Here is an 11150-nt window from a genome sequence, read left to right on the forward strand (position 1 = left end):
GTACAAGTTCTCCTATGTCCTGAGTCTTAATTGACCTTGGAAGGCTAGGGCCAAAATGTTGGCTTTCCTTGCGGCCCTCCTTTTTCTCTAATTTTGGTCTGCAAACTTAGGTTGTTAACCATGTGAATGCTTTTCTGAGGTGTGGTTAAAAATGTGGAGGTGTGATGAGAATGCGGTGAATGCTGCTGCCGAATGCCATTGACAGATGGGGTTCCAGGGCCGGCACGGCATGCAGTGCTGGGGATTGAACTCAGGTTCTTACATTTGCCAGGCAGGCTCTTAGACTGCAGAGTTATCTCCCAGTTTTTTGTTTTTTTGTCAGGCAGGCACTTACGCTGCTGAGCTATCTCCCTGGCCCTCGTACAAATATTATGGTGCGTTCCCATCCACCATATTCACTAGATATGATACCGTATGACTTCTGGTTCTACCCTTAAGTCAAAATGACCAAGGGAGGTAAATATTTTGCATCAATTGGGACACTGAAGCAGCGTAACAGAGTAGCTAGAGACTCTCATGAAGGAGGACTTCCAGACCTGCCTCCAAAAGCTGCAAGAATGATGATGGGCTGTGTGTATTCTAAGCAAGAGGGGGTACCTTGAGGGGGATTCATGGCAATGGTCTTTATTGTAATATATTAAAAAATTAGGCATTCCCCATCATTTTGATCCTGCCAGCTATTTGGTTTGCTGCGTTGGCTGTTTTTGTGGAGTGGGTGCATGCTAAGGGTTTGCGGCCATCTCGCTGATGCCCAAGAAATCTGTGTTTTTATTTAGCTTGCTACACTAGCGGCCTCTTGTTCACCTTTTATTCTCACCTAATCAAGAGCTGATGGGCTCAGCTGTATGGCAAGTCTTTGATTTCTTTGTCCTCCCTCCCCCTCTTCTTAGGGTGTCCTCAGCAGGAGAGTGACATTGCCTTCTTGATTGATGGCTCTGGCAGCATCCATGACCTTGACTTTCAGCAGATGAAGGAGTTTGTTTCAACGGTGATGGAACAATTTGCAAAGTCTAAAACCTTGGTAATGGCCAGTGGGGAAGTTAGGGAATGGCCCGCAGGGCTCTATGGTCCCTCCTGCCAGTGTGGACACTGCCGCCTCGACTTGGGCCACTTCACAGTTCTTTGCTGTTGGGGTGCAGGCTCAGACTCCTCTTGGCCCTGGTACAACAGGCAGTGCTGACTGACTGGTGGGGGTTGGCATGGGAGATGTGCCCGTACACCTTCTCTTGCTGAGTTCTGGTACTGAGAAAAGGTGGAAGCAGTAGAGAAGGAATCTGGAAAGTAGTGTGTTTCATGATTTACGGAGGGCTGGCTGGGGGGGAAGGAGCACCTCCCGCAGGGGTAATGCCTGGTGCCTCGTTCCCAGTTCTCTTTGATGCAGTACTCGGATAATTTCAAGACTCATTTCACCTTTGAGGATTTCAAGAGAAACCCTAACCCAAGATCTCTGGTAATCCCAATAAATCAGCTGACTGGGTGGACACACACGGCCACAGGCATCCGCAAAGTGACGTGAGTTCTCTCCTCTTTGTTGAGGGTAGAAAGACGAAGGGATGCTTTAGCAAGGCTTTGAGGGATGAGAGGGGTTCTTCAGCCAGGGCTGGGGTGAAGCCTCCTTCTAGGGGAGGGAGTAGCGTGAGCAAAGGGTTGAAGGAGGAACCGCGTGCCTGGTGCTCAGGAGAAAACCGGCTGGAGAGTAAAAGGGGAAGTAAAGAGGCACCAGGGAAGGGGCTAGGCAAGGGCCCTCGCCATCGAGGCACCCAAGGTGGCTTTGTAGCAGCGTGACTCAATGGACGGAAGGCTCTAAGGGGCGGGAGACACCATATCTTGGAAATTTCACTCAAATCCTTACAAGGTGAGTGCGGGCTGGGCCACAGGGCAGAAGGATGAGCCTGAGAGGAAAGGTGGTGCATTCCAGGGGGGAATCAGTGGAAGCTCAGTTGAGCTATTTCTTGTTTAAATAATTCTAAACTTAAAGGGCATTGCATCCAGTCGAAGATACAAAACTATGCGGAGCACACAAAGCCCACGGAAGCTTTCTTCCCCGCCCTTTTCCTCTGCTGCCTTTCCATTTCTCGGGAGCAGTCATCTCAGAGCACTTAGTTGCAGGGGAGACGGACACGGGGTCTGCCTGTGTCCCTGAGTCGCTGACGTTTCTTCCCGAGCTTTCATGGCATCTCTGTCTCCTTGCATTTGACAGAAGAGAACTGTTTCAGAGTTCCAGCGGAGCCCGGGACAATGCTGTCAAGATCCTAGTTGTCATCACGGACGGACAGAAGTATGGGGATCGTCTGAATTATGAGGATGTCATCCCGGAGGCAAACCAGCGGAACATCATTCGCTATGTCATTGGGGTAGGAAATGTCGGACCTGATGCTTCTGGGGAAGTTTCTACCGGATGTACCCATCCTTAATTTGCAAATAGTGGTAAAATCAAAGTGAGGTCAGGGTCCCTGCTGGCCCCCACCATATTCCTCCGCTGATGTCCCAGTGATGCTATATATTAAATCATTCCAAAGTTCAGTGGCTTGAAATAGTAAAGAAAGCCAGGCCTGGTGGTGCAAGCCTGTTATCTCAGTGCTCTGGGCAGTCGAGGCAGGAGGAACATGAGTTTGAACTCAGCCTGAGAAACTTACTTCTTAGTGAGATCCTGTTTCAAAAATATAAGAGATAAAGCAGGCTGGGAAGGGGGCTCAGGATGGAGGCCCCTGGTTCAAGTCCCAGTACCACAGGAAAAAGTAAGCCTCTAGGTGCCCTGGGCAGCTTTCCTGCCTCAGCTGGGGTCACATTTGTAATCAGCAGCAGACTCGGGGGGTGGGGGGATCTGCTCATCTCCCCCAGGATCCCACTACTTTTGAGGGTTGCCATGCGTGTTCATCTACAGGGCAGATGGCATTGGCTGAAAGAATGGGGGTGATCTGGCTCTTCTTGTCCTGGCCCCATGCACTAGGCTGGCCTTGGTGCACTCTAATGATGCGGGCTGAGGAGGAAGAGTGAGTGCAGGGCTGGGAGATACATAGCTTGGCGGTCTACGCTCCTGCCTGGCAAGCGCAAGGACCTGGGTTCGATCCCTGGTACTGCATGCTGTGCCGGCCCTGGAACACTGGGCATACCATGCCAGCATGGCGGCACATGCCTGTAATCCCAGCACTAGGAAGGCTGAGACAAGAGGATCACTATGAGGCCGAGCTGTGTAGCGAGACACTGTACCAGATAAATAAATAAGTGATTTTTAAAAATTTAAAAAAAAGAGCGAGTGCAAATCTTGCAGGTACCTTTCAAGTCTCTGTGTTACGTTTGATGACATTCATGGACTAACTCAAGATCCACAGCTGTGGCTGGTGAGACAGCTCAGTGGTCTCAGATGCTTGCTTAGGCAAGCTTAGGCAAGCGCAGGGACCACGATTTGATCCCCAGCACCACATGCCACGCTAGACCCATCCTCAGGGTGGGCTGAGCTGGCTGAAAAAAAAAAAAAAAAAAAGGAAAAAGAAGAAAGATCTACAGCTGGGCAGGTAGTATCATCTTGCGTAGGAGAGTACAGTGAAGTTCTGGGGACAGGGCTCGGGTACAGAAGAGGTGGCGGAGAGGGTCATCAGTGTAAGCAAACTTGCACAGCATCCTGTGTGCCCAGAGAATAGCCTCATGACTCATAGCTTGGCAAGTAAGAAACACCTTCATATGCAGAGAAAAGGGCTCCCTTTCCTCTGGGGGGAGCTCAGCCCCTGCCAAGGAGCATGGCAGAGTAGACTGAAAGCCAGCTGTAAGTCCCCAGTGCTCCCTGCTCAGTGTACAACCTGCCCAACCATGCAGTACTTGTCAGCTTTGTGTCAGGGGTTGTCTGGTATCTTCTCTCATTGGCCAAATAACATTTCAGAGTATTTTCCTGTTTTTTGGTTTTTTTTTTTTTTTTGCTGAAGGCTACTGTTACTACTAGGTAGTACCTGATTTGTCCTTTATTCTTCGGTATCAGGTGGGAGATGCCTTCAGAAATGCCAGAAGCCGCCGGGAACTGGATACCATTGCGTCGGCACCGCCTCACGACCATGTGTTCCAGGTGAATAACTTTGAAGCTCTGAAGACCATTCAGAATCAGCTTCAGGAGAAGATCTTTGCCATCGAGGGTAAGTGAGGGCCTCGGGGTTTCCCGAGAGCTCCAGAAGCTGACCAGGCCCCGGAAGGCTTGGTATTTTGAACATCAACATCGGCTCTTTCCTAGTCTCCTGAGCTTCCCTCAGCCAATTCCTCTGAAGTTAGAGAATCTAGGCTCGTGCATTGAAGTGTGGGAAGTCAAGTCTCACTAGTGTTTTCCCAAAATGTGGATGTGTGGCCAGCAATTGTTCAGAATAGTGCCTGGTATACGGAAGGTGCTCAATAAAGATCAAAAAAAAATTCTACCAAAAAAATGTACACAGCCAGCTGTGGTAGAGCAGGCCTACAATCCCAGCACTTGGAAGGCTGAGGCAGGAGGATCGTCACAAATATGAGGCCAGCCTGTGCTATAAAGTGAGTTCAAGGCCAGCCTGGACTACAGAACAAGACTGTCTAAAATTTTTTTAAAAATGTATACACACTTCAGGAAAAAAAAAAAACTTGGATGAATATTTTAATACTGAATTTATCAAGACCTCATGAGATCCATGCAAGTCACTTTTGACCTCTGCAAAGACAAGAGATGCTCAGGGTGTGGCTCTGAGCTCCCAGGCGTTTATTAGTGTGGTGAACAGCTGCCTGGGTGACTGTGGTCACTGAGACTGCTGCCTTTGCACTTTCAATTCCTTCTCTAAGGGCTGGCAATGAAATAATGGGTTTTCTGTGACGTATGATATCCCCTAGGGTCCCCCTTAGGTGAAAGTATTAAAATATTTATGCAAGCTATTTTTTTCCCCTGAAATGTGTATACATTTTTTTGGGCAGACTGTCTATCCATAATCCTGGAGACCTGGGGGTTGAACCCAGGGCTTTAGCACTGAACAATAGCCTCACCCCTTTTTAGTCTTTTAACAAGGGTTCTTATTTTATTTATTTTTTGTATTTTAGGACAGAGTGTACAGGGTCTCACTGCGTAGATTGGACTCGTAGTGATCCTCCTGTTTATAGCCTCCCAAGTGCTGGGATTACAGGCGCCAGCAAACCACACCCAGTCTCAATCTGGCACGGCAGGCCTGGGGATCAAACTCCCAGCCGCTGTGTCTGCCTAAGCAGGTGCTTTAATCCATTGAGCTATTTGGCTGACCCTTACAAGGGGGTCTTCTTGAGTCTCCAAATTGTCCAGGTTGAACTCAAATTTCAGTCCTCCCCTGCTGCAGCTTCCCAAGTAGTTGGGATTACAGGTGTCTACCACCAGGCCTGGCTTCGGTAAAAGTTTCCTGAATGAAAGAATTTAGAAATCAGGGAATTTAATATACAATCTGTGTTGATGTCTTTTCTCAGAAAGGTGGAAGATCTGGACATCTTGAGGTCCACATTCTCACTTGCCAGAAGGAAGCTACAGGGCTTGGCTGCGGTCCCTTGAAGAGGGGCACACGCTTTCTGGTTCACCACAGAGCCCACCCGAGCCTCCCTTTCTGAGCTCCTCTGGTTTCTGTAATGTCAGCAATTTCCCCTCTTCCCAGGTACGCAGGGCGGAAGTACCAGCTCCTTTGAGCACGAAATGTCTCAGGAAGGTTTCAGCGCGGCTATTACTGCTGTAAGTGGCCCTTCATTGACTTGGGGTGGGCACGGCACAAGAAGGAGCCAAAGAAGAGATGTAGGGGTTGGGGGAGCAGCTCTGGGGATGGCTTCTGGGGCTAGGGAGCTGGGACCTCTTTGATGGGCAGCTATGGTCTCTTTCTCATCATGATTCCGTGGAACTCTGTTTCCCAGGACGGCCCCTTGCTGGGCTCTGTGGGCAGCTTTGACTGGGCTGGGGGAGCCTTTCTGTATATGTCAAATGGAAAAGTCCCTTTCATCAACAAAACCAGAGTGAATTCAGACATGAATGATGCTTACTTGGGTAAGTGGGGAAAGGCTTGTTCTCCCTTAAGCAGGGGCGACGATGTAGTGTACTCCGCTAGTACAGTTCCTGCTGGATCTTTCTGCGGGACAGCAGTACAGACAGAAATTTCAAAACTGAATTTTAATTAGTTGGGCATGGTACAGATGCCTGTAATCCCAGCATTTTGGGAGCCTGAGACAGGGAGATCACAAATTTAAACCCAGATGGGGCTGCTTAGTGACTTAGAAAAACCTTGCCTCAAAGTGAAAAATCAAAAAGGACTTGGGATGTAGCTCAGTGGAAAGGCCTGGGTTTAATCTCTACAGTTGTGGGAGGATAGGTTCACACAGGGTAATATAGCCCAGGGCTCAGTCATTATGGCTTGCTAAGCGAGGGGATGCCCCGTTGCCCCTCTTCAAGGCTGGGTGGCAGAAAGGGAGGAGGGATCGGTGAAGGAAGTGCTTGACTCCTAGATCACCATCTCTAGGTTACGCTTCTGCAGTCATTACACGGAACCGGGGGCAGAACCTGGTCTTGGGGGCTCCTCGGTATCAGCACACCGGCCTGGTGGTGATGTTCAGACAGAACGCTGGTGCCTGGGAGGCCTCTGCTGATATCCAAGGCAGCCAGGTGAGTGCAGGGCATGGAAAGCAGGGTGCGGAGGGTGCTGGGGGCCAAGAGGTGGGCTTCCTGCTGCCCTGCCTGGCAGAGACCCTTGGGAAGAACCATGCGATCAGCATTGGGTTTGAGGATGCTGCGTCCTCAAGCTTTTCAACAGTAAATATGTCTGATCTGTACCAAGCTCTCAGTGATTCTACCTGCATCCAGAACTAGTATTCAACCAGCCCATAATCAATATAAAATCTTTATTTTATTTGGTACATGGTCTTGCTACACAGTACCAGGGGTTGAAATCTGGTCCTTGTGCTTGCCAGGCAGGCACTTAGACTGTTGAGCTATCTCCCCAGCCCCCTAACCAAGATAGCCACATTCACTTTTTAAATATTGGAAGGATTCCGTGTCTGTCTGTGATGGCTCTGTTCCTCATCGGCCCCCATGTCCCCCACCTAGGAAGTGCACAAGCAGACTACGGTCTGCTCCTATTGGATGTCAATACACGCAACAGCGTAGATAAAGATTGAATGTGTTAAGCTAAGTGGAAGATGCCAGTTTCAAATGGCTATGTATGATCAAATTCCATTTATATAACATTCTGGAATAGGTAGAGTTATTGAGACAGAAGACAGAGTAGCGGTCACCAGAGATGGATGATTTGAGGAAAGGCCAGGTGTGATGAGTGTGTGGGAATATTTTGAGGATGAAGGAAACCATTCTATAACGTGACTGGGGTGATGGTCAGATAACTTTATATGTCCTGACAACTCGAAAGCTGTGTACTAAAAAGGCTGAATTTATATGTAAAAATTCAACCCAATAAACACGACCTAAGGGCCAGGGATATAGCTCAGTGGCACAAGAGCTTGCCTGGGAAGCACAAGGTCCTGAGTTCAATTCCCTGTACCACCCCCCAAAAAACAAAACAAAAAACCAAATTAAAAACCGAAACCAAACATTGATCTAAGAACAACAGAAATCCTGTTGACTTTAGCATGAACCCCAAAAGCCTCCTCTCAGTGGCTCATGGGGCAGAGATCATGTTTCTATGAGCTGTGGCACGATGTCCTCTCTGCCTGTCTCAGTTACTCTTCTCTCATTTGCAGAGACAAAGTACTCAGAAGGAAATGTTTATTTAGCTCACAGTTTGTGGAGGTTTCAGTCAGTCCATATTTGGCTGGCTCCAAGGCAGAGCGGCACATGGCAGAGGGTGGCTGTTCATGGTGGCAGAAAACAGCAAAACAGCAAGAGCCAAAAGGGAGAAGCATCAGCAGCAGCAGAGAGAAAGCCTCTCTCCCTTCTTTACATTGCATTCAGGCTACCCATGGGTGTAGCACTCACACCCATAATCCCAGCATTGGATTATGAACTAATCACCAAATCTAGTGGCCCACCTCAATGACTGCATGAGGCTTTGAGGGAACAACTAGGCATAAACCATAACACTACTGTTCCTCCTTAGAACTTCCCCAGGTTGAAAACTACCATATATATCTCGATCTTGATCTCGATCTCTCTATCTCTCTATCTCTCTATCTCTCTATCTCTCTATCTCTCTATCTATCTATCTATCTATCTATCTATCTATCTATCTATCATCTATCTATCTATCACCCATCCTTGTGCTTGGCAAATAACAAACCCTTCTTTATTGATGAATTAAGAGATAATTAAATGGAAGAACCCTAGGGATGAATTCTACATATTGACATTGGCCATATTTTAAAAAAAAATTATACTGATAGGCAGACATTTTCTCTCAATATCACACAAAAAATTTTGGACTGGCAGTTGTTAGTTTTAATCCAACTAGTTGATGCTTTGTTAGTCAGAACTGCCAGCTTTGACCACCCTCCCCTCAGGATTCCCATTATTTTGAGTGTCTGTCTGCCCTTGTAGGTTTTTCTGTTGAGGCAAGTCCCAGCCCACTGCCACCTGATTCTGCAGAGTACACCTCAGCTCACATTCAGAGAAAGCTTTCATCGTCTCCAAAAGGTTTTCCTCAGCAGGCATGAGTTTTTTTCTTCACAGAAAGAAAACTCCTATATCCCGCTTTGGGTGGGTGGGCCTATGAGATCCTGGCTCATCTCTTTCAGATTGGCTCCTACTTTGGGGCCTCCCTCTGCTCTGTGGATGTGGACAGAGACAAGAGCACTGACCTGGTCCTCATTGGAGCCCCCCATTACTACGAGCCGACCCGAGGGGGCCGGGTGTCCGTGTGTCCGCTGCCTAAGGGGGTGAGTGGCTGCTGGGACCTGGCTCATAGGCTCTGGGTGTGGGTGGAAGGTGTCCCTGTCTTGGGGCCTGACACTGTTTTTGTTTAACAGAGGGCTCGGTGGCGGTGTGAGGCTGTTCTCCAGGGTGAGCAGGGCCACCCCTGGGGCCGCTTTGGGGCAGCCATGACGGTGCTGGGGGACGTGAATGGGGACCAGCTGACAGACGTGGCCATCGGGGCCCCCGGAGAGCAGGAGAACCAGGGCGCGGTCTATCTTTTTCACGGAAAGTCTGTTGTCAGCATCAGTTCCTCACACAGCCAGGTAAGGTCACGGTCCTTGTCACAGCTGTCCTTGTCACCTGTCCTCTCCAAACTCAACATTCCTACAGCCACCACACTCATTCTCCCAGGATTCCTGTCAGAACCTTCAGAAATAATACACTCTTCACTGAAACCTCAGGAATCTCAGTTAACCTTCTAGATGGATTGCTTCTGTAATGATGGAAGGCGGTTGGCTTTGCCCTCTCACCACCTGCCATGTTCTCTGCCATCACATCCTGCTAAGGCAAGCCAGGCCTCTTGCCTCTGGCCTCCAGATTTTTTTTAGCTAGCTAGCTAGCTTGCTTCCTTCCTTTCCTTCCTTCTTTCCTCCCTTCCTTCCTTCCTTCCTTCCTTCCTTCCTTCCTTCCTTCCTTCCTTCCTTCCTCCTTCCTTCCTTCCTTTCTTCCTTCCTCCCTTCCTTCTCTCTCTCTCCTTCTTTCTTTCTGTCTGTCTTTCTTTCTAAAAACTGCATTGTGCTAAGAACACAACATGAGATCTTTCCTCTCGATAGCTTTTAAATGTGTAACATAGCATTGTTGTCTGTTGGTGTGTTGGTGTCGTGTTGTACAGCACATCTCTAAGAGATTGTTCTTCTGGAGTAACTGGAATTTTATACCAATTGGTTAGAAATTTCACTTCCCGCACCCTCTGTCACCTGATGCCCACCATTCCAGTTTTTGCTCCTGTGATTTTGACTACTTTAGATGATTCTCGTAAATAGAACTATTTATCCTTCTGTGTTTAGCTCATTTCACCAAGAATAATTTCATTCCTGTTTTCACAAATGACAGAATATCCTTTAATTTCCTTCTCTTTAAAGGCTGAATTATTGATTGTTTTGAAAACTTTTTAGCAATATTTTCTAATTTTTAGTGTATAGGTCCTTTAATTCCTTAAATTTGTTTTATTCTAAGTATTTTATCCTTTTCTATGCTATTACTAAAGGGATTGCTTTTCAAATTTCACTCTCAGATATCACATTATTAGTGTATAGAGACAACAGACTTTTTAAAATTTTAACTGTGACAAAATAACTACATTTATAGGGTACAGTGTGGTTTTTATTAGTCGATGTTTATGGTACATAATGAATACTTTCACTGTGGATAGTTGTTACATGTATAGGATATATCTGAATTCTTTTTACCTCCCCCTCTACCTCCCAACATCTCTTGGTCTTCTTTGTTTTACAAAAGATCAGTCTCCCTGTTTGCTTCTGAATATCTTTTATTTTGCTCTTTAATTTCCTTATTCTTTGGGTTTCTAATTTCCTTATTCGTTGGGTTTCTAGTATATGTGAAGCCACAGAATATTTAAACTTGTGTGCCTGATTTATTACACTTACCATTATAGATTCAAGGTGAATCCACTTTCCTATGCCTCAAATTTATCCTTTCTAGCACAGTAGTTCTCTATTGTGTATAAATACCATGTTTTCTTTATACATTTGTATGTTGTTAGACATACAGGATGCTTCCTGGATTTAGCTATTATGAATTGTGCTGCTATAAATATAAGTCCCATGTATCACTACAATATGATGTCTTTAACTCTTTCAGGAAGAAGTTTGGTCAAATAGAATTTCTAGTTTTAGGTTTTTTGTGGAATCTCCCTGTGGATTTCCATTGTGCTGTAGTACTTTACATTCCTACCAACAACGTAGAAAGAAACGGTTCTTTTCACCGCAGTTGTATCAGCATTTGTTATTATTTCATTTCTTGGTGACTGGCCTTTCTGGAGTAAGAGAGAATCTCAGGGTTGTTTAATATGCATTTTAATGGCCAATGACATTGACAATATTTTCATGCATTTATGGGATGGGCCATTTGTATTTCTTCTTCTGAGAAGTAACTATTCCTTTCAGCTGGCCATTGTTTGATTGCATTTTTCATTTTGGGGAGGCTTAAGTTTTTTGCAGTTCTTTATATTTTTAAATCTTCTTCTTCTTCTTCTTCTTCTTCTTCTTCTTCTTCTTCTTCTTCTTCTTCTTCTTCTTCTTCTTCTTCTTCTTCTTCTTCCTCC

The 11150-nt window shown here is 46.6% G+C and overlaps 1 protein-coding gene across 1 annotated transcript in view; it reads left to right on the top strand.

The window, feature by feature from the left end:
* Itgam (integrin subunit alpha M) overlaps positions 1 to 11150 on the top strand; it is a 52788-nt gene that overhangs the window by 23401 nt on the left and 18237 nt on the right. Inside the window, exons 6-14 of the mRNA XM_004622996.2 lie at positions 891 to 1021; positions 1367 to 1512; positions 2201 to 2354; positions 3974 to 4124; positions 5616 to 5689; positions 5866 to 5995; positions 6465 to 6607; positions 8689 to 8829; positions 8920 to 9129. Of these exons, the coding sequence (XP_004623053.1) occupies positions 891 to 1021; positions 1367 to 1512; positions 2201 to 2354; positions 3974 to 4124; positions 5616 to 5689; positions 5866 to 5995; positions 6465 to 6607; positions 8689 to 8829; positions 8920 to 9129 (1280 nt within the window). The remainder of the gene's footprint in view (positions 1 to 890; positions 1022 to 1366; positions 1513 to 2200; positions 2355 to 3973; positions 4125 to 5615; positions 5690 to 5865; positions 5996 to 6464; positions 6608 to 8688; positions 8830 to 8919; positions 9130 to 11150) is intronic.

The sequence above is a fragment of the Octodon degus genome, unplaced genomic scaffold (assembly GCF_000260255.1).
Source record: "Octodon degus isolate 3935 unplaced genomic scaffold, OctDeg1.0 scaffold00001, whole genome shotgun sequence".
Lineage (NCBI taxonomy): Eukaryota > Metazoa > Chordata > Mammalia > Rodentia > Octodontidae > Octodon > Octodon degus.